We start from the raw sequence: 23,923 nt of genomic DNA, 5'->3' as shown, positions 1-23,923 counted from the left end.
GCAAGGTAATATTAGCATGGACCATTCAACCAATTGATTCTTATCCACATATAGGTATAAGTACTATACTTTCCTTAAAGCGGTCACACACTTTTCAATTTAAATAATAATATCTCGATCATTAATTTTAGTAAAAGTCTGAGTTCAATAAACATCTTATCCCTCTAAAATAATGTCTCATCCACGTTAACTCAACTAAGCAATTAAAATTGTATGTCACAGGCAACTAATTCTCCAACTAGGTTATGTAAGAAGTTAAAAATACAACACAGTTTGTATAAAATCTTTATGTAAGAAGATAAAATATTTTAAATACATAATAATTTACCTATACTGTACAAAAATATGCCTCTACCCATTAAGTACTACTAATTGTCCGGTAAAGTATATTTCACTAATTTCTCCGATTCTATCCACAGTCTCTTTGCTAACTCGGGATCTTGAGAACACTTCGAAGGTAGCTTCTCCTGACAGTCACAAAAATATTTACCAGTCACACCTTCTACCTCAGGAGATACTGAAAGGTATATAGTGGTTTGTGCTGCCTCCCAAGGGGTTTGGAACATAAATCCTATACATTTTTCTACAATATTTCTAATGATGTTGCTAGGAATGTTCCTAAATATATTTGTTGCAGCCACTCCTGGATGCAGAGAGTTTACTGTAACACCCGTACCTTTCAGTCTTGAACTTAATTCTAATGTCATCAAATTCAGGAACAGTTTACTGTTCGCATACACCAAGTAATCACTCCAGTACTTCTCCATATTCAAATTGTCAAAGTCTAACTCTCCATATTTATGTATCATGGATGATACATTTATAATACGGCTCGGTGCTGAAGACTTCATCAAAGGCACTAGCAGACAAGTTAAAAGAAATGGTGCGAAGAAATTAACTTGCATTCCGACGTGTAGTCCATCAGCTGTTTTACCGTTACCGAGCCCGCCCGCACCAGCATTGTTGATGAGGACATCGACACGCTTCTCTGTTTTATAAATGTGATCGCAGAAATCCTTGACCGATCGAAGTGAAGCTAAATCTAGTTGTCGGAAGTGGACATCAGTGTTGCCACTCGCTTTTATTATTTCTTCCTTCGCGGCTGCGGCTCGCCGAACACTCCTACAGGCTAAAATCACTTTAGCACCACGGCTAGCTAGATCCTTGGCTGTCTCCAAGCCGAGTCCACTGTTTCCACCAGTCACTATCACTACTTTACCGACCATATGAGCACTGGTCCTACATATTCCAACTGTCAGTTTCTGGTACACCTTCACTATTAGGACTAACAATATTATGATACCGAATATAGCCCATAAAATCATTTTCACTGATTAAATTTATTGATATACTTTATGTTTGGAATCGCTCGTCGAAATAAATCGTAACGATAAGTAAGTAATCACTGAAGAGGGTCATGTGAAGTAACCTCAATCATCAGACGCACGGGCTGTATCAACGCGTTTATCGGCGATAAAGAATTGTCGTGTATATATGACTACATTTTTAGACGTCTTAACTAGCCACAGTCCGCTCATGGCCGTATTCCTAACTATACTAGTTGCCAAACGTGCGTACGCGCCGGTGCGTCGTCGCGGCCCGCCGACTATGTTATATAACTATGTCATTGAGTTAAAGCTATTCGTTAAACCGATATCACCTTGGATATATAAAAACACAAATTCATTTACACGTATATAATAAATCGTAGCAAGAAAATATCTGCTACTCACGTATTAAGTAGGCAAAAAGTAGCAGACCAGGAAGTCAGTACATTTACCCTGAGTCATGTTTTATTAATTTTTCAACTTCTAAGTAACAATCCGTATCAAAACATTCCGAATAGCTTCGTAGCGTAATTTCCAGTGTAAAAACTTCACATGGAAACTAGAAATATATTTGTAACTAACGTCGTAAGTAGATGCTTAAAGCTAGAAGGAAAATCCTGAAGTACACGTCTAAAGAAGGGAACCTTAAGGAACTTAAAGGAAAATTCCAGATCATACACAACAAAAACCAGCCATAACAGTATAAGTATTCCTAAAATAGCTATCACACCTAATATGATTTTATTTTAATCATGGAAACGTAGTAGCAAAACCCAATTTGTTGCTTTATTGCAATCATAATATGTTCAGTAATGTCTTTTATACGGAGGACATTATGTCCCAAAGAAAATTGTTTACGAGTAGGCAATTAATGGTTTATTGCTGTTAAAGAAGCTTCTGGGACATACGTGGTTTATGTTCCTTTCCTTATAAATGTAACCGAATTACTGCCTTGTTGGTTTTGTGACTATGAAGTCTATGGACGAAGCTACTGAGCACGAAATTCAGATACGATCAATGTTAAATGTCTCATTGATCGATTTTCGAAACATTAATTTTAATTGTCTTATTCAAGTATACAAATTAGTGCCTACTAATTTTCTCTTAGTCACCAATATCGTGATAATAGCACAGATATAGAAACAAATCCAGAATACGTGTTTCGGTGGTAATTATGTTATGTGCCTAATAATATAAACACCTGCTAGTTATCTACAAATATTAATTTTCTAGCTGATAAGCTTTGGCAATTGTAATCTGTTATTGCGTTCGTTCGGGAATATATTATTTTCTCTTTAAACATTTTCCTTGACCATTTAAAGGAATAAAGGTTTAATAATAGTAAATTAAACCTAATAAAACTAATGGCATCCTTTATTATGAGGAAAATTACATAATTATAACTTCTACTACTACTAAGAATCAAGCTTAGAACACAAGTTTTTTCTGGTCTTAACCAATTAAGAAAGTCGTGAGCGTCATTACTTTAAAAACAATCTTCTTTTATTCCTGTCCTCCTTAGATACAAAAGTTGTCTCTTTTCTGCTCACCCCTTATAGTTCGATCCTAAAAGACCTTGTCACTTTCGTAATACTACCAACACACCATACATATCTTCTTCATACTCTTCCTTATCAAGAGTAGGATCATGGCTATTAGCTGTAGCTTTTGTCAAAATTCAATATCAAACAAAATGAAACGTAATTACTGTACCAAATAATTCTGTTGTTCTTCAAAATCCTTTATAAAGGACTCCATGAAATTACAAAGGGCCTTACAAGGCCAGAAACAGTTTAGTTGTCGTCTTTGCAACATCATAACAGACAACTTGGATTACTAAACATAATTGGGATCCGTTCCATTAGACAAAATGCTTGTCGCCGCTAATCTGACACTGGATATGTTCGCTGAAATTTAACTTTGAAATAGGTCTTGTTGTGGGCAGGATACAGATTCAAATAATATTTCCACCGCCCACGCTTTTATTTTCTTTTCAATGAAATATGAATATTATAACAAACACTAATTGCTTTCTAAAAGATGTGGTACGAAAACTATTTTTAATTTTAATTTACATTTACATCTAATAATAAAAACCTCAGTTATTGTACTATTGATATTTATTTGTATAGAATATAGCTCCATTAAACCAAAGGCATTTTTGTTTATCAGAGCGAAGCTAACTACCTACATACACACGTATATATGCGAACATTTATCGCATGACTAAACATTCCAATTGAAAAATTACTGGTGTGCATTATGAAAATTATACGAATATTTATGATTACGTTCACTTTATTACCTATTATATTGCAAGTGTTTCATTGACTTTATTATTATTTGGTAATTAATTACTACGCTACGTAAATCAAGTAGACACAACCGTGGCTTTCTGCTTCTCTACAAGTTAACTTATTACATACATGCATGTACTTATAACAAATATGTTTTATAATTCCTTGTATTCCTAGAAATACACTGTCTCATGCATAAAGTTCCCTATTGCTTAATATCAAAGGCTTTTATATCGTTATATCATAATTAATTTAATCCCATAATAACTTAATACACCTACACTACTAAATTAAGATCTAATACAGTTGACTCCAAGATAAGACACTATCAAGAATTATAATGAGAAATATGTCATTAAAGCAAAGTGTCGAAGGTGTTTCTCCTGCAATTGCTGAGCAATTTGTCGCGTCAAATCACATCAAACGACCTCATTACCAGGGTTTCCTGAGTGCCGAGCGCTGAGGTATCGAGACACGCCTTGTGACCGAGCCTTAGTTTATTACTCACACTATAGTCACCTATTTGTTTACAATAATGTTATATTTTCAAATTTACTTACTGGAAACTTTAATTACCTACCTATTATCATAAAATCACCCTTTTCAGGGTACATTCAGGAGAAAAAGGTGACTTTATTTGCTAGTTGAAAAAATTTGTCGCCTAGTCTAAAGTAAATTTTAAATTACTTAGGTATTTATTGTCACGATGTCATGATTATACAGCATATCCATACATCAATTGTGGTGTTACAATGTCGGCAATAAAATCTGTTCCGTTTTATCTACGGAACGATAAGAAAACACGTGCAGACGATAAAATTGTAGGCAAACAAAGTAGGTATTAATTTAATTAGATATAAGTATGAACAAATTCATAAAACCGATTAAATTAAGGTAATTAGATACATTACTTCTAACTCAATTAAGATTCTTTGAGGCTGTGCTAATCCTGGCTCCTTATTCAGGGAAGTTACCCTGTAGCATCGTAAAACTTCGTTGAACACTGATAAATCGCTTGGTGAAGTGTAAAATCTTGTAATAAATTAATTAAGACGTACTTACCTAATTAGCCATCAAACAAAATCGTGCCAAGCGGCCGGTATATACTTCACCGAGGGTGCCTTATTTTACGGGCCTGTTAAAGTCTTATTGTTGAACTTTAGAGCTCGTAATTCCCTCCCGGCAGTTACTGTCAGTTTGGGAGTAATATTACAATGCACTTTGTAATAGATGCACGGTATGAAACCAATCTGTAGTGTTTAATGACCACTTAGGTACATAAAACGTACATAACAACGGTATGATTTATTAGATAGAATTTATAAAATGTAATTAGTTTAAATTTCTTGTTACTTTTTACACTTAAAACAATGACCCTAATAAAAATCAGTCATTCTAATAGACAAATCGTGTGGTAGGAGTAACTTTTAACTATCCTTAGTATAACGCTAAATTAATGTCACTCTGACACCGTACCCCTTCACGCGGCATAAGGCAACGCTGCTTAGCGGCGGAAATAATTATGCGGCAATAGGTAGGCGCACATTCAAACTAGGGCTTATTAACCTACTAACTATTACTATCAGGTACAAAATAAAAACGTACTTTTAAATATTACTAGTAACAATTCGTGGAATGATGCAAATATTAGTACCTAATTTCTTTTACTGGTGCCTGATAATAAAATAATAGCAATGTGCTGAAACGTAACTTAATAACATAGTATTGTAGGCGCCAATGATGCAGAATATACAAATTAACTTTATATTGAATGCAAGAACTCTTTGTTTAGTGTGATTTGCTGATTATTTAAGATTTTGTATATATCCTATTCTGTAATCCACAAATAAATTAGACCATCTATTAGCATGGACAGATTGAAAAAATCATAATTGATTCCTATAAATAATAATAAAATACAGCAGGACCTCTTTAATCCGAACCCCTCTAGTCCGAACACCTCTGTAATCCGAACCCCCGACCCGAGTCCGCGCTGTCTCGCTCTCGCCCGCCAGTTACTTTCCGAACGTCAAAATACGGGATTTCTTCAAAAATGTTGAATAAAATATGTAACGTTTATATATTAATACAAATATTGTATTATGTATGTACCTATTATGTAGTTTTATTCGCAAAAAATACCCTTATCATCTATATCCCTGTAATCCGAACGCTCCACCAATCCGAACGGGGGCAAAATTTTCAGAGTTCGGATTAAAGAGGTCCTGCTGTAGTAATATTTGGCTTATTTAAATATATTTTTTTGTATTAACAGACCACAAGGCACAATCCAGGATGAAAATTATACCAAAATGTCATGTCACTTTGTTTATTCCTGGCTTATTTACGAGGCATTATGCAATTTTATAAAAAAAAAATACCTATCAATATTATTTCATCAGTTTTAACATATTTATAGATAAGCCTAACACCTGACTGTGTTACACCTACAAACATTTTTCATAATATTATTTACTAATATTTTAACTACTTACTTACAGCATTTTGTCTAGAGTCATAATTGAAGCGTTATCTTATCAATAAAAAATACATGACTATCGATTCAGTATAGTAAATGTTCTTGTTTCAACACAATGTTACAGTCACTTATTTTAGTAAATTTTGCATTGATTTTCCTTATTAAAGTATATTGCAAACTAACGACAGGTATATGTAGGAACAGTAAACATTTAGTGGGTAAAGTGGCGATAGTTACAGGTGGAAATAAAGGTATCGGATTCGAGACGGCGAAAAACTTTGCTGAAAGAGGCGCTCGTGTTATTCTGGCATGCAGGAGTGAGGCGTTGGGTACAGCGGCTCGCGACGAGATCATCGCAGCCACCGGTAACGCAGACGTTCACTACCGACATCTAGATCTTTCCTCCCTGGCTTCAGTAAGAGCGTTCGCTGCTGGTGTTAACAAGACCGAGAAACGTCTCGATATACTTGTCAACAACGCCGGTGTTTATGAGGTGCCAAACGAGAAAACAGAGGATGGACTACTACTTGCCGCACAAACGAATCATTTCGGACCATTTCTTTTGACCTGCCTGCTGCTCCCGCTACTAAAATCATCGGCACCAAGCCGAATCATCAATGTATCCTCAATGGCTCATCGTCGTGGAACAGTTGATTTAGATAACCTTAATGCAGAAAAGGAAACTAGTGAAACCTTCAGTTATGCCAAAGTGTACGCTAATACAAAGGTATATAATATTTTAATGACTGTAGAATTAGCAGAAAGATTGAAAGGAACAAGAGTCACTGCGAATAGTTTACACCCAGGAGTTGTTTCAACAGACATTTTGTTAAAGTTGAAATCGAAATGGACTAGAGCACTGATGCCCTATATTAGTAAGTTCTTTAAAACACAATGGGAAGGTGCTCAGACTTCAATTTACCTTGCTGTTTCCCCTGAAGTGGAAGGCGTTAGCGGCAAGTATTTCGCGGACTGTCACGAAGCAAATGTGACAAGACTTGCCGTAGATCGAGATACAGCACGCAAACTCTGGGAGGTTTCGGAAAAAATGGTTGGACTTAAATAAATTAAAACAAATGCTCACAACAAAAGTAATTTAAATGTTGTTTTATTTTCCAAAATTGATAATCCTTTCGAGAACATTTATAGTTACAATAACTAGATACGCATAAATGTACAATATTCAACTTTATCGTATTCTATAGAATATGAAAGAAAATCTCAATTATGTTTCTTTTGCTTACAGCCAAAAAAAATACTATTGGAATACTTACCTAACGAAATAATATGTATTACTATTTTTGTATCGAAGCCAAGAATAAAATAACAAAATTTTTAAAACGAATTGTGTAAAACATAATAAATCACATTGATGTTGGCTCAGAATCTAATCTTTTGCTCACAAAACTTTGGCTATGAAATATCAGCAAAAGTTGTACAAATGGCATTCAAAAAGAGCTTGTATTGAAAATATCGAATATAGGCGACTTTGCGAATACTAAAGTTTTGAGCGAAACTTTACCAGATACTTCTTTATACGTTCCAATATTTTAAAATATAGTTAGACCGAGATTTGTCATTTCATAGTTCTTTATATCTTCTTTAGTAAAATTCCTCGTAGATGGAAAGATAGCTAGGTAAAATGTTATGAAAGTATCCAATATTCCTTAAGATCTCAACTTACTTTGTTCCAGCTGAATATTTGAGGTATTGGCCGGCAGACTGGTTGTCATGGCGGTGTTTTGTTGGTTCAGGAGACGGGTGGTGTCTCGGCGAACGTCCACGGGAATTCGATATTGCCTCAAGTGAAGCGTTCTAGCAGCATTGTGCACTTTTATTCGCTATTGTCAGTGTGAGCGATGCCACTTCGTCGTGCTCGGATGATTGCGGTATCGTATTCTTTCTTTAGAAAACACTTAGACGTGAAAAGGATTGAAATTCTGATATTCTAACTTATAAATATTGTTCCTTTCTTTGTGATACGTAATACAATCTGCGAAGGGTTTGAGGAATATTTATCTTTATTATGGGACGGTACTTGGTGGGTGGTTATAATTATACTTAATAATGTCACACAGGAACAAATCTCGCAAATCTAATGTTCTTATAATTATATTTTGGTTACAAACTACTTCATTTAATATAGATTCTTTATAAATCAAGTACAGACCTATTTGTTGCTATGCTATGGTTTCTATCATGCGACATGACAGATCCGATTTTTGACATATATTAGTGATGTCAGGCAGAGTATGTTAGACCAAATTCACAAATAATAAAATTTACGTGAAACAAATTTAATGTCAGCATGAGTCTTATACCAGATGCTCCTATTCGTGAAACAACATCTTACTTTTGGAGCTGCCTCACTTTACAAGATGATTGTCCATTCTTTTCATCAGCTGATCCAAACTTGTACTACTTTGCGATTACCCTGGTGAGCCTTTACACAGGCTTTTTGCTAATGATTCTTGCTGACTTAAAATTTTACTGGTCCGTGGATCATTTTCAACGACAAATTGATTATTACGTAAATCTGGTGCGAAAAAAAGTGAGGCATGTCCAGTTGGATCAAAGAAGATTGATGTCCACACAAGAGAGAACTGAGAAGCAGTTGAAGAGAAGTGAGGAATGCAAGCATATGGTGACCGGCATCAGAGGAGCTCTGGAGACTGATGATCCGCAACAACTAAACGCTTTAACAGCATATTTCGTTGAGACAAGACCTCCTAACAGGAGCACCTGGAACGTAAGCTAAAACATCATTAATTTTTCATCTCAATGACTCCATCGCATCCGGGCCCTATCGACAAATACAAAATAATTTTCAACGTTGGACGTCGGAATTTCTGTCGCTTGTAGTCCCGTTACATTTTCAGCTTCTCGCGCAGATATCTGGATCGACGGCGAGTCACTGTTTGCTAAAGCGAATACCTTTTATATTTTATCCTTCACACTATGTCACTACGTCTGATGTAAAACTCTATCCAAGAAACTCTTATCGGAGATATGCTTTTATGACCAATACGACGTGATGAAGTCATTTTAACAGTCGGGGTTTACTAGAATATATAACTAAATCATAACACTTCTTTCCAAACTATATTAACGAGTTCACTACTTCATTTTATCAAACACGAATTTGTGAAATTTCCGTTTCAAACGTCTGCACAATAAAGTTACGCAAGTGAGAACAAAATAAGTACCTAAAGAGTTTTATCTATGTTTCCTTGACTTCCAGCAAACTTATTTAAAGTTTCTTGTTGTTGAAATACTTGTACCTCTAAGTTGACTCATTCCGATACTTTGTGAACATAAACGTTTCTTCGTGAATGAGTCGTTTGCTCGGTACAGACTAAGTAGGTTAAATATGTTATAACTAGGTAATGTTTAATAAAATTGCAACCATGCAGTAAAAATCCAGGATAAAAATATATTTCTAGATAGTTGTAGTTGCTCTAAAAATATCGATAAGCGAAACGTAAAATATCGTAGCAAAGTGCGAGGTGTGAAAAATCGGAGCAGAACGAGATTAAACTATCGCGTTCAAATATAACTTGTTCTGCTGAAGTTAGAAATATGAAACGTGCATGTGAGCATGAATAGAATTATTGTTCAAGTCCAAGTATCTGATTTGGAACGTAAATTCTTCAAACAATTTCAACAAATGTGAAATTTCTCTTAAGTATTAATAGACAAATATAGTTTTTGTTATGTGTGTAAATGTGTTATTATGCATTTAGCCTTGAATTGCGTCACTCTTTTAGGGCGTTTAAGTGCATTAAGATATGTACATACATGGCCTTATATAAAGAAAATTAGGATATTTTTTGTAGTATAAGAAGGGCATAAAATGCTTCTCGCTATTCGATGTTCTATCTAATTTAAGTAAAAAAGTAAAATCAATGTCGTTGATCACACAATGGACCAGTTTATAGGAGATGGTCATAGTCATGGATGAGCACCGTAAAATGTTATGGTTGGAAAAAAGGTATTTAAGAGCTGTGTAACTTAGTGATTTTCCGACCATAATAATAAGGCAAATAGCCCCAAAAACATATTAGACACACTTGGAATAGATAGTCGGGAATTCGGGAATTTGCGTTTCCTGCATTTACTGCAAAGACGAACTATTCGAAGAAAAACTCCAATAACAAGTAGGAAAAGGAAGTTCTTTATGTTCTTTTATTGGTCACTAGTTTTGCGAGAGAAAGTAAGGTTTTTATTATAATGTTGGTTTAAATATCGATAATACCTATGACGGATATTTCAATTCATTTTACCCTTTATTCCTTTAATTCTTTAAGATTATCCTAAGAATTTTCATACGTATTAGTAAGTTACGAATCTTGTGGATATCGCTTAACTGTTTAATCAGTTTATTCAGAGTCAGAAACTATCCAGCGCCATTTTTTTGTTTCAGGCAACGAGACGATGTCCTCAGACCGATTCAACCGATTGGTTCGCCTAAAATTGTTTGTGACATAATATTAAATACTAAAAACTACCTTCGGAAATGAAGCAATTAAGAAGAAGCTAAGCTGCGAGATTGCATCAGACAAACTTCTTGTTCTCCTACTGCAAACTATCTTCATTACGCTACATTCGTGTATCTGCTATCTAAATCGTATGGTAACATTGTTTTGTGCCCACATTCACGTTGCACATATCCCGTTACCCAAACTAGATTTTGTCCTATACAGCAAAACATTTGGCTCCGCTCCAATGGGTTCCTTTACCATTCTAAAATTATTTATTTCCAAAAAAAACAATAAAAATAAGTAAAACAAATAATTAAATGTTTTAGTACATTTATTTCACACAAACACACGAACTGTCATACATCTCTAATAAATAACCCTAACTTACCTATTTGTTAATTTTATACAAAGCTTTGGTTACAGTAGTTACTTCCAAACAATACAGTAGTTACTAAGATTAATCTTAAATACAAACATACACTACAATGTTATACTACAATTACTTTGGTGTTACTCGGTGGCCTTAATGTCGGCAAAGAACAATGAACAAAAATGGTATCAACGAAAACTTAACATAAAATTAACAAACACAGCCATGATCAAAATTTAACAATAATATCACAATCAAAACTTAACAACAATTCAACGCTTAAAACTATGTAACATTAACAATATTTAATCGTTCAACAAAATTATACCAAATGGTAAAAACAATAAGTGCGTAATGACAATTTTATCCCCGTTCATGTGTTTTGTACTCAGTCACTTTGGAAACTATTGGTTGATGGGGTTTAATTTAATTATGAGCTTAACAGTGCAATTTATTTTCAGCGGCACGTGTATCGAAATATCCAAATTAACAACGTGGAGTGTGCTTGTAATAAAGTATACCATAACAAAACGATATTAAGGGGACAAAATAGTCACTAGGCTTAAGTATTCAACAGATTCGTACAATAATATTGAAATTCCAGCAATATTTATACGTCACTGTGATAAAAAACAATGCGTCCAAATAGGATTCGAACCTCATTGGTCAGAACCCTATAAGAAGGCAAAAACACGAAACAACAAAAATGAAACAATATTAGGCACATTACGGTAATAAGGCACGATGTGATTGTTTCAAAACAAGGCAAACTTAATAATTAATAGGAGGAGAGGACGTGAAGCTACTTGAAGAGAGCACCTTGCAGAAAACAAACGGAAAATAAACTGGAAATTGACAGTGTACAAGTTTGAAATTAATAAAATGTTTCAACTAAATTAATAAGCAGAAGATCTAACAGTCAAAGAATTCAGTCAAAAAAATCAGTCAGAAGACCATACAGTCAAAAAATTCAGTCGAAAAGAAATTAAAAACAAAACAAAAACTGAACTTGAAATTAACAGCGAAATCAACAATAAGACCAACATAACAATTAAACAAAAACTCAACAAGAAATTCCTTAACAGAATTACTGAGGCTTCAGGTTTCATCGTTAACAAGAATTAATAACAGAGAAATCAAACTTTAACAATTTTTACAATGGAAAGTGTCAAAAGATATTCTTTCAACTGATTATTGTGGTAAGTACTGTGAGTCATACCAGATTGATTACAACAAAAACTTTGTGAAATTCGTAGTTTAATTTTGGATCGAAAGCAACATTAACAAGACTTTTGATAACGCGAAATCGCTACGAATTCAATTTTTAACGGATATCAGAAGATTAACAAAAACAGATGATAGTAAAAACAAAACAAAAACTTAACTTGAAAGTAACAGTCAATTCAACAAGGTTAGCATTAACAAATTAGAACACAAAAATTAAAAGTAAGATAATGATTAAGGCGGAAAACGACTATTAAAGATGGACATCATAGTTATTACTGAGAAAGAAATCAAACTGCAACTTAGGTGCATAAGATTGGAATGAAAATTAATAAGATATTAGCGGTCTATTTCTTAATAGGTAACCTAAACGCGATGAGGTTAGAAAAAACATTGATAGGAATGCGACCCAATTCCCGGAATAGTCAAATGACATTATTGATCTACTAAGTGAGTTGTTGTTGAGGGAGTATCACATTCTCATCAATTAAATTTTCGAAACCCTCTTTATCTTGCTAGATGGACATGGTCAGAAAGTAACAAACAAAACAAAAACATAATATGAATTTAACAGACAAATCAATAGTATAACTGGCAACGAAAACTTAACAAATCTGAAATTAATGAACATGATTGTTTTATTGTTATTGGCATTGAATCAATGTTCAATTGTTCCTAACTGCGGATGACATTTTCATATCTGTACACAGCAATATCTGTCTTGCAGCAGATCTGTCTTTAGTTGTATAACACTTTATTTTATTGCAAAGAAAGTGATAAATTAAATTGAAACAAGTTAGCGTAAACGAAATTGTGGTGCACGCTAATTACTAGAACAACTTTGTCGAGTATAAAAATAAGTTTATTATACGAATAATATTTACATTATAGGAATAAACGTATTCTAATAAAACTTTAACAGTAGCAACAGTTAAAAGAACAATGTTATAAGTTCTTAAGTGTTATGATGTCAGTAAGTGTGATGATAATAGTGTTCCCTATTTATAGCGTACACCCAAATTCACTTTCGCTAGATAAACATTTTAGGTGAAGACTTTAAAATGTACCAAAATACATTTTTAAATTAACCAATGAGTTGGATTTAAACACCACTGAAGCTGCAAGACAGACGTATACGGAAAAATGGTTGTTATAACAAAATGCAAACTTAACTTGAAATCAACAACAGTTTAACAAAAACAAACAACGTTATTACTCAAACAAAAAATCAACGCTAACAATTAATCGAACACTGCACTGTAACTGAACTTTCATGACAGGTACTTGAGCATATTTTAACAAGAAACTTTGCTGCTTTGGTCTTTAGTCTTCGAAAATGAATCGTAACAGAAATCGGTTTTAAAACAAAAATTCAACGGTTTTCAAACAAAAACTTAAAAATACTACCCAACAATAACAACGTTTCCAGACCAGCTGGTTTGTTGCTAATTAAAACAAAAAATCAACATAGTTATTTACAAAAACAAGAAACGTGAACACAACATTTGTGGTACAGCTAAAAATTATTTTTCGAATTTGTAACCGAAAGAAAATTAAGCACTTTGGTCTTCATATTTGGTATATGAAAATCAGATAAATATTTAACAGCTACGATGTATTGTTTCCAGAATATATTAATTTGAATGCAAATATTCGTGAAATACTAGCAGCTGCAAGTGCGAACACTGAGTTTTAATCTGTAGCCGAAATTAACAGAAAACAACAACGTACTTTAGAATCCAACAGATGTAACAAAAGCAAAAACAGACTCAAAACGTGAACAATTGAAACAGTTGCAAACAAAACATGAAACGTAACTAAGTTTTGACAACAACACCGATCATTAAGGCACTTTCGGTTCAAATGTGAACACTATTATGCTCTTAATATTTGCTGCAAGTACTTATCTAATCCTATCCTAACCTTATTTTATGAATAATACCTAGTTTATACTAATTTTATGTACAAACATTAACGTTTTATCCACAAACGTTTACTTAATTCCCTAACAATACGGTATCCTAAAGTATCCTATCCTATCTTTGGGGAGTCTAGAAAGATTATTTTGCAGTCACCTGAATTGGTTGAATAGTGGTCTCCTTTGGTTTCTTTCGTATACAAGGGTGATTCTTTGATGCTGTTGGCTGCTGGCAGTCAATGCCTTCAATAAGTTCCTTTAGAGTTGAACTTCAGCTTGGTTTTGCCATTTGATTACGTTGATATATACAAATTCCACATCTCTCCGTGCTCACTCTCTCTGATTTATATTCTACATATCTGTAACAAAAAAAGAGTAAGGAATTAATTAAAGGTAAACATTTTACTTAAAAAACAATATCAATAAATATTGTGCAACAAAAGTGCAACTCGATCTATCCTTAATTATCTGCAAGTTAAATTACTTGAACTTACTTGTAGTGTTCGTGAAAGTAGAATTCGTCCGGACTTCAGTTTTGAAGACTGTTCCCATTGTTCACAGTATTGTCCTTAATTTAACAGTTTATTAACAACTGATTTCAAACTTTTAATTGACAAAGTAACAACTTTAATTGGGAATTGGTCCGGCACTACCGGGGGCGCCGTAGCGCGACACCCCGGAGCTGTGCACTGTATCGCTTTCTATTCGAATGTGACTCAACCAGCGGATTTTTGGCCCTTATATTCGATTCCCGAAATCCCTCCCCATTCGACCCGTGGGAGCGCGCGCGCACGTGGGCTCCTTGCGTAAGCGCACACAATGCTTCCCTATTCTTTATACGCAAAACGACGCATTGATTTCGTCCCCTCGAACGTCTTACCTTCTATCTGTTACCTGTACTTAGGGGAGAAATCCTGCCCGGTGGGAACTCGTGTAATCGTAACTGAAATTGAATTATTTTAGACGATAATCACACGATTTTATAAGAGGGTTGGCTTATACTTTCACACGGTACATTCTATTATTATGCAAATAGTGCAGGACTAACGTTCGCTGCATCAGAATTTGCCGTTACTGTATAATATGTTCCTACTTGCCTTATACTAATTAAGGTAACAGTCATTACCATACATTTAATGCCACCCTGTTGATGCAGGCTGAGCACTTGCAATATTCAGAGCTAATCGACAAAGTTCAGGTCTCTCGTAACATGTTTAGTAGGAAATAGTGCTGCACAACGCCCGCTTCAGCAATTTTGCTTAAATCGCGGTTCGTAGCCCCGGAGCTCTTGTCAATATAAATATTTTTAAATACACAGCGCTGCAGTTTCCTCTTGCAGTAATAATTCACCTCTACTTTACGGAACCGTTGCAAAGCAAAGAAATAAAACAAACCACAGAATAACATCAAACTGTGTTCGTCTATTTTCTTCTTCGCCATTTTGTAGGTGCTCGATAACATTGGTGAGCTATTTCTTGAAAATCCCTGTAAGTATCAACTTTATATACATCTAAACCCACCTACCTATATTAATAGGCTATAAGCTACATACGTAGTATAAACTATTTTTTCCAAAACATTTTTATATCATAATTACATTCCTACTTCATCAAAACTTTCTAGGTTTCATACCGTACAACGTGTAGGAATTAACTTCAAACAAAGTTTGCAACAACAGTGCTCATATTCCAAGCTGTTCAGCATATTTCACAAGTTTTTTTCTGGTTTTGAAATCAAAGGTAAAAATAATTACGAGCAAGTGAAAGCCTACAAAAATCTAATAGGGTGTAAACAAGAGGTGAAACTTTAGACTGCGTACGCGACTCAGTCCTTGTTAGTCATTAATTTGCAGGCTGGCACAAAGCTTAACGGGCCTCGCTCCACGATTGACTCGCCCCAAGTGTTTTGCTGCCGAACAAAAGATCTTTTCAGCGATACCGGAGAACGTGCTTTGCTTAATATAATGAGACCTTTATTTTATTAAGGTAAAATAGGGTGGGTAATGCAATGATTCTTTGACTTTAAGTCATCAAGAACTACTTAAAAATACTCTGATTTAAAAAGGAACTGCATTACCTATTTGCTATTTACGTTTAGTTTTGGTTTATTTTGCTATCAGCAAAAGTTATTTTAGTAAAATAATGAAAAAGACACTTGGAAGTGATTCATCTAAAAATTGGATTATAACATTAAAGAACTAAGTTTCGATTTGGCAGTAACGTAATCAATTTGAGTGTCCACTTAAGTCTTTAATCTGAACAATTAATCAGACGAGGGAAGCTAGACTTAGAAAAAAAAAACATCTAAGAAGTTGAACAATGCCTAAAGATGTTAGAGAAAGGTTTGGTACAGGCAGTTGGGACTTGTATTTTGTTAAGTTTTATCGCGAAAATCCTGAATAGTCCAGAAATTTCGAAGCAAACTTTGGAACTTATAAGCCTGTGACCTAGATTGTGAGTAATTATAACACTGAGTGGTACAATTTTGGTTAATGAGCAATCGTGTAATTTGAGTTCCCGTAATAATTGACTGAATCGTTTGTCATATCGCTTGGGTGGTCACGTGTAATGCGGAGGTAGTATGATGGTAAGGTACCTACCTATATATCTCGAGTCTCATTTCCAGGCTGTCTGAAATAAAACCCAGTATATGCAATAGGTGTACACTGTACACCTTCATCATAAACCTGTACATACATAACATATAACTGTTAAAAGTGGATGTTCCTTGCATAGCATACTACATCAGGGATTAAAAAGCTTGACGTTTGTATCGTCGAAAATAACTGTACTATAAATGAATTGAATGTACTTGTATCTCAAGACGGATTCGGTTTCACTTGATATCTATTAAAAGTAGATGGGATACAAATCGATATCCTTGCGGAAGCGACCAGGTGCATGTTATCCACCCGCAATACCGTGCGCTTTCTCACGTTTGCACAAATATAAACACACTTCGTAATAGCTATGTAACTACTGCACTACGGTAAGACTAATGTATAGAAGATACAACCCAAAATAACCGATACAATGATTATAATACTAGTATATGATTGATGCGTTGGATTTCAGTGATTTGTTAGTAAAATTGTGAATGAATATGTAAAAGCTTCTAACTAATTAAATCCACGTTATATCGAGTTAAAAGGCTATTACAAAACATATTACGTATCTCAACAAATAAATCCTAAAGCAAAATATAATTCACTATTTCATCTACAAACTAAAATCTGGCCATATTTCTGTAGCCGCAGCAGACGAAATAATTTTAATAAACATTTTAATAAGGTAGGCATTATTTGCATAATTACTTAACATGGCTCACGTCAACGTTTAATAAATGAATCCGGCACTAAATATTTATGTTCTTTGCCGACATTGGTATAAAATAATGAATGTAAGCCTTTTATCAATCGACGCAGGTTGAAAGCTCTATTATTGAAATGGTTATTGCAACAATTTCATTGTTGATCGTTATAATAGTGATCGGCTACAACCTATAAAGTATTTCCTTCACCGGATGGGTGTCCATTATCCAACGTAGGTACGGTTAAGCCAAAAGTATAACACTGTTAGGTGACATTAAACCATACACCTACCGATTTAAACGGAACAGGAAGTTGTTACCTGCTCCTCATCTTCCGGACTCCATTGTTATTTTATTACCTTTTACGACATTAGAAGTCCCTAAAGCAATATTAAGCTTTAAATAGATCACTCTGTATTTACTTGCATCTCGTCTTTTTTTCATATGAATGCGGAAAGTGTTCGCTACGTGAGAATCGACAAACGAAACAAATATAAGATACGAAATTTTTGGCATACGTTTCCTTTTTTATATTCAGAAATTTTCCCGTTCTCCCCGGTCCAACAGAATCCATTTTGCTGAAAGGTACAACTTTTACTCAGAACCAAATGTGACCCAGTGTAAATTTTGCCTTATTTGTCTGCGGGCGAACATGTCCCCTCTTCGCCTAACCAATCGAACTGTGGCTATGCACTCGGTTTATGCCGTGCGCCGTCTATTTGCAATGTTTCCACTGGGAATTATTTTCCTAGGCACCGCTTGTCGGTAGCCTACTAAACGTCCCATACACTTTGTTTGATTTTCAATACTTTCACTCCACATTAAGGTTAAGTAGTATACGTAGTAAGTATACGAGAACCGGTAATACTTAATTTTCTGTTACGTCCATCAAGGGAGTCGTTTAAAAAACTTGAGGAACGTTTTTATGCGAAAAGAAACTCTTCTCATAAGTATAAAATTCTAACATTAGGTTGGTACGTTCATTATTTATTTTTTTGGGTAAAGCTGTGGTACGTTACGTAAATTATAAGACAGTTACAATTCCTATATTTAACACAGTTTGATTTAACTGAATTTTAGTAACGAAATGAAAAGGTATTTCCCAAAGATTCCATTTATTTTAAAGTTCACATCTTTTACCCACGTCCTCGCAACCCTTCTTCCGACAAAGTAGCTTCAAATACCAATTTATTGAAGTCATAACAAAAGGAACGGCCTTTGTCCAGTCGTTGCATATGTTTTAGCTATAAATGCGCAAGTAAGGTCCGGTTACATCAAGGCCCGGGCGATTCAGACGTCCCTCCCTGTACCCGGGGGAAATGCACGTGCGCTACAAAGACAATGAGATCCAACTCCGACTCAATTGTAATACCTATATGCATTTATGATTCCCTCTTGTTTACCTTCTTTTGATTACGAGATTTTTGTTTACGATATTTTTAATCAAGATTCCGTATTTAAGTTTAAGTTGCAAAGAAACACCAGCTTAACATAGGTAAAATAAATTATTAGTGAACAAAAAATAACTTAAGGAAAATTTCTAGAACTATTCCTTTAAATGTTAAAGTAATGTAGGCTCTTTATTAGCTTCTAAGTATTCGGACATATTACACATATACTAAAGTAAAATTTAGTAATAGGGTGGCATAGTTTGTCACCAATAAGCCTAGTTTAGTAGGTAATGTACCCAACAGTTAGTTACTCATTAATATTAAATCATTAACATTGCTTCTGAAACTTGTTACTATTCATAGAAATTACCTACGTCTTACGTTTACGATTAATCAACAATGATGGATTAGGTTAATCGCGTTATAAATAGCTAGGTTTAGTATAATGTATGCTAATGGGTTTAATTAAATTACTGAATAAGTAAATCTAATCTAACCATAATGTGAATTATTACTTAAGTCATACATTTTTACACATTATATATGAAGGATTTTTTTCGTCGAAGTCAATATGGCATATAAAATACGTACTATATCTACACTCTATATTTCCTCATAGAGTAAATAAATTTTGAAAGAAAATTTAGGACTTATAGGGACTTATATATCCAGCATTAAATAAGCGAGGAATCAATAAGATCGCTATGAATACTTTGTCACAGTTTCATTCTTCAAATTGCCCTACTTATGTGTTCAAGATCACAGCATAATATAATATTTCATGGGCGTATATCTTACAAAGTTTTATGTAGGAGATTGGTTGGATTTATCTAAGACGGGGACACGGGAAGTTCGGGAATGGTGGCAGCCGATTATCATAACCCGCTTCACTGCCAAATCCTTTCTGAAAACAGATCCCGGTGTACCAACGGTGGGAATAATAAAATTCACAATTGATTAATGTGAATACTTTTTTCTCTCCTAAGTTTTGTCTGGAATACTGAGGTATTTATTTGGATACAATTTGTAGGGTAGACTACTTTTGGCTCGTGATTTTGGTCCGTTTAATTTAACATAGGAAGGTTTATTGATATGTTATAGAGGTTATTTCGGAATCCGCTACTTTAGGAGCATCATCACCTCTGATCATAGACCCCGTCTCGTCTCCCGAATAACATCTGGATAAGCAGATTGAAAGCAATATACAATACCATGGTCTGATATTTATTGCCACGAATCTATACAACACAATTTTTATTATGTTTGGCTCAGAAATAAGCAAACAACTACTATAATTATTAACTTGGTTCGACTAAACTTGCACACTAGCGAAATCTTTAACAAAGCGAAGTTGGCCTGATTGAATACGTAACTTTACGTGCTGAAGCGAACCCGTGCAAGCACCGTGGCGCACTTCCCAATGAGTTTTGTTTAATACATCTCCTCACAAGGCGGAGCGCCTCTCCTCAATTATTTACGCACACACTCGCTTTCTGGCCCCCATTCTTTTCATGTGGGACAAAAGCGGATTCAGGTCGTGGCAACAACGGAAAGATTGCAAAGGACATACCTACCTATGAGGACTATAAGCAAGGATGTGAGGTGAGCTTAAAGCTTTTAATATTAAGAGCCCAGAACGCGACTTGGCCGACTTTATTACGCAATAAGTACTGTTATACGCAAACGACTAAATACACGGACTTTGCCCTGTAGATAACTTTTATTCCAAGAAGAGGGAAGCTAAGCTGAAGTACACATTTATATTATTTACTCACCCTTTAACAATAAGTATAAGTTCCGGGTCGGACAAAGTATTACTGGGCTTTTTTCGGTTTTTCGAAAATTTCTCAGTGGTAGCACGGAGTCTGGAATTGTATCCAGTATATGGCAATAGGCTCACCCCCTATTACATGGGACTTATAACACAAATGGTGAAAAGTGACTGTATATTGTATAGCAGCATTACGTGTCGTAATGAGCACCTCTGCCTACCCCTTCGGGAGTAAAAAGCGTGACGTTGCTTTTTTTAGAAGTTTTCAATACCTTACATACATCTCTAGCAAGTCTACCTATTTCAAAAAGTTTTAAAATCTTTTTTAGTCATCCTGTAAGTTAAATGTTGGTGATTAGCTGTAGACTAATTCAATGCTACCGGTAACATCACACAAACACAGCTGAGTCCATAAATGTAACAAAAGCGATATACAGTCCTACAACCAGGTGTGTCGTGGACCGCATCTCGAATACAATATTGCCATTATCTACACAAAAGTGACAATTGATTGACACGATCTGATGGACTACTCAAGAATACGAGGAAGACTTCCCACCGCACCGCGTTGTAAACGAGTTTCTTTTATCGCCGACGTCCCATGTAAAACTGTTTATGTGAATAAAAAAACACGGAACATTGTCATCTCCCCTGTTTGATATACCACTGCGGAATAACCCCAGTCTTTTTCAAATTCGCCCTTACTCTGGGCGCCCGATTGAACGTAGGTTTTTTATAGCGCGGATACAGTAATCTAGTTCAGGTGTGCTCTCGAAAATCCTCTCGGATCTGAGGTCGCATACGTTTCCCGATTTTATTGCATATTGAGACGTACTATTCTTCAGATATCCCCATAGCCCCGTATTATATAGAGGTCGCCTGCCGTTAAACTATTTGATACGAAATTTTGGGACAAAAACGGCGTAATAGAAATACTAATTTATAACACTTTTTATGTGAAAAAATCTAGTCCACGAGGATTATCCGGGAACATTACTCAGATACATTTCCACAATATTTTTTCTCGGAAAAGGTAGTAAGTAGGTACCCCCAATACATTACTGAAAATAGAAATAACATACGACACATAAAGAGGAAGATAGGCGAATTTTACACTTGGTCAAATGACTTGAGAAAAACAAAATAAAAATTCTTGCACAAAGCTCTTGTGATTATAATAACAAAATTCGCATTTTAGTTTCATTTCTCACAGCACAATTAAAGCATAAATCTGCAGCGACAAAGCCAAAGTGCAGCTAAATGTTTTCATTAGTTTCTCTCGTACTTTTGAATCTACTTTACAGATGGTCGGACCCGGTCCCCTAACGAAGGAGTTTGTACCAACATCGTGGGAAAGCACAGTGAAGGCGCAAGGTGTATCTAAAATTTGCTTTTTATTCAACCAGCTGGCAACGATTCCAATAAAATTGCATGATTTCGGCGCTGCATTGCAAATAAAAACTTGTTTTATTCTTCTTTTGTATGACTACGTGGGTTTAGGGTTGTGGGTTACAATCAATGTAAAATAAGATATTTTTAATACACTGCCCTTATCTAAATAACATATCATCATTTATTACTTGTCTTGTGTGCTTATTTAATAACATATCGCCATTTATTGCTTGTCTTGTGTGCTTGTTTATTTACTATTTTGTCCTTATTTTTAGTCATTTGACTTTTTATTTAAATTGCTTCCTATAGATATTCTTATCTGCAGTGCTTTTTTTAAAAGGTCCTTTCTGTTAAAATTTTGGATTTCCGATCGATAAACAGATCATCAAGTTCAAACATTTACATTATTAATACGCTATTGTATTCAAAGCCACGTCCTTTTTCTAAAAAACTATTTTACAGCTATTTTATATTCTAACACAAGAATTTCGAGCGTGAATTATCATAATAAATAAGTCTCTGTCTGTAGGACGACGTTCAGTATTGAAATCGAATTCGTCGTCATCTCCAGATCGTTATTGTAAAAGCATTATCTGGGATCGAGAGTTCGGAACTGGAATATAAATGTTGGGGATCGCGACGGACGTTTAGAGCAATATGTCAGTCGAGAACGGTCGAGGTGTCTGTCACCCGATCCTTCGCTGCAACTACTTTCCGGGCTATTCTGCAGAATGATTGACAATCCTTCTGATACCCACGTCATAGCGATCCCTCTCGCCGTAAAGTGTGACGAATGCCCAACTACTTGAATTAGATACTGATAGTGTCATTACTTGCAAACCGACGGCCCTCGATGGGGAGCGATTTATATTAATAACAAAAAAGGATTTTCGCAGGAAGTAACGACCCACCGCAAATAAGTAGGTCAAACCTTCGAGATAAAGAAGTGTTATGTCATATCAAAGCTTTACCCTTCTTTATCAAACTTTTAAAATGAAGCTGCTCGGAAACTTAAAAACATGTAGATAATTAACATTCATTATTCTTCCTAACCTTATCCAAAAGTTGCTAGGGGTCAGCGCAGCGCAAAATGCTTTTTCAGTCTTATAATTCTCCTATCAAATGTTATAGCATGACGTACAACACATCCTTACACAGTAGATCCATGTTGTCCATGGTCATCCTCTTCCTATCGATCTATCAACTATCAAACCAAAACTTGCTTGCATTCATTATATATCTCAAATCAAAATTGGTATTAATCATATGTCAATGCAGATTACAAAGGGCGCGTGCCGCCCGCATACCCACAGCATTTGTCACCACATCAAGTGTTGCCGAACTATTCACACGTTTTTTAATGGCATAAAATCGATACCCTAACACTTAACAGGCATCAAAAGTTGATAGCAATCTGCAAAATAAAACAGTTAACTACAAACAGGTTTAATTTTTTGTACAAACTTCTAATAAACATAAATTCATATAGGTCATTTCTAAGAATTTATTTCTTTTGTCCACTAGGCCCATTTAAATACATTCATTCAGTGCGAATAGCAGGTAGTAGTCTAATTATTGTTAGAAGACACCGACATAGTTAGTACCGTTCATCAAATCTGTTATTCAATTTAGATCTATCTTGTTAGGTTAGAAGCGCCATGTTAGGTCGTGCTACGTGGTAGGTACACAGCTTTGATTTTAGGAAGTGTAGTCGAGCCGCGAGATAGGATGACGTCACCAACCGACATGTGCCATCGCATGTCGCATGCGGGTGGCGCGCGTGCCAAACCACTTTCGGTAATCGTTTCCCATCGTAATTGCTCCCTTATCACTTTACAATAATTATAATAAGAATATTTTGGGATATGAGACGGATGAAAAATTTGGTCAAGAGTAAAATATTTTGTTAGGTACTGTCAGCCAGCTTATTTAGTATTCAAGAAAAAAAAATCAGTACAGAGAC

At 34.9% G+C, this 23,923-nt stretch overlaps 3 protein-coding genes and 1 long non-coding RNA gene across 4 annotated transcripts; 2 read left to right on the top strand and 2 right to left on the bottom strand.

Moving 5' to 3' along the window:
- Window positions 1-272: 272 nt before the first annotated feature.
- Window positions 273-1,570, bottom strand: LOC118268458 (retinol dehydrogenase 13). The gene has a single exon (XM_035582961.2). It carries the CDS (start codon window positions 1,323-1,325, stop codon window positions 369-371), a length of 957 nt encoding a protein of 318 aa, XP_035438854.2. The 5' UTR covers window positions 1,326-1,570; the 3' UTR covers window positions 273-368.
- Window positions 1,571-6,173: 4,603 nt separating this feature from the next.
- LOC118268647 (retinol dehydrogenase 11-like) lies at window positions 6,174-7,199 on the top strand. Its single transcript, XM_035583213.2, has one exon. It carries the CDS (start codon window positions 6,220-6,222, stop codon window positions 7,168-7,170), a length of 951 nt encoding a protein of 316 aa, XP_035439106.2. The 5' UTR covers window positions 6,174-6,219; the 3' UTR covers window positions 7,171-7,199.
- Window positions 7,200-8,313: 1,114 nt separating this feature from the next.
- Window positions 8,314-13,666, top strand: LOC118268669 (uncharacterized). Its single transcript, XM_035583244.2, has 2 exons — window positions 8,314-8,853; window positions 10,528-13,666. The coding sequence occupies exons 1-2, from the start codon at window positions 8,413-8,415 to the stop codon at window positions 10,573-10,575; spliced, it is 489 nt and encodes a 162-aa protein (XP_035439137.1). The 5' UTR covers window positions 8,314-8,412; the 3' UTR covers window positions 10,576-13,666.
- Window positions 10,899-15,581, bottom strand: LOC126912727 (uncharacterized). Its single transcript, XR_007707395.1, has 2 exons — window positions 14,592-15,581; window positions 10,899-14,456 (listed from the first exon to the last, which is right to left on the bottom strand). It is a non-coding gene; the product is annotated as an uncharacterized LOC126912727 (long non-coding RNA).
- Window positions 15,582-23,923: the final 8,342 nt, after the last annotated feature.

The sequence above is a fragment of the Spodoptera frugiperda genome, chromosome 29 (genome assembly GCF_023101765.2).
Source record: "Spodoptera frugiperda isolate SF20-4 chromosome 29, AGI-APGP_CSIRO_Sfru_2.0, whole genome shotgun sequence".
Lineage (NCBI taxonomy): Eukaryota > Metazoa > Arthropoda > Insecta > Lepidoptera > Noctuidae > Spodoptera > Spodoptera frugiperda.
The sequence above is the reverse complement of the archived record's forward strand: the minus strand, read 5'-3'. Positions and strand labels throughout refer to the sequence as shown.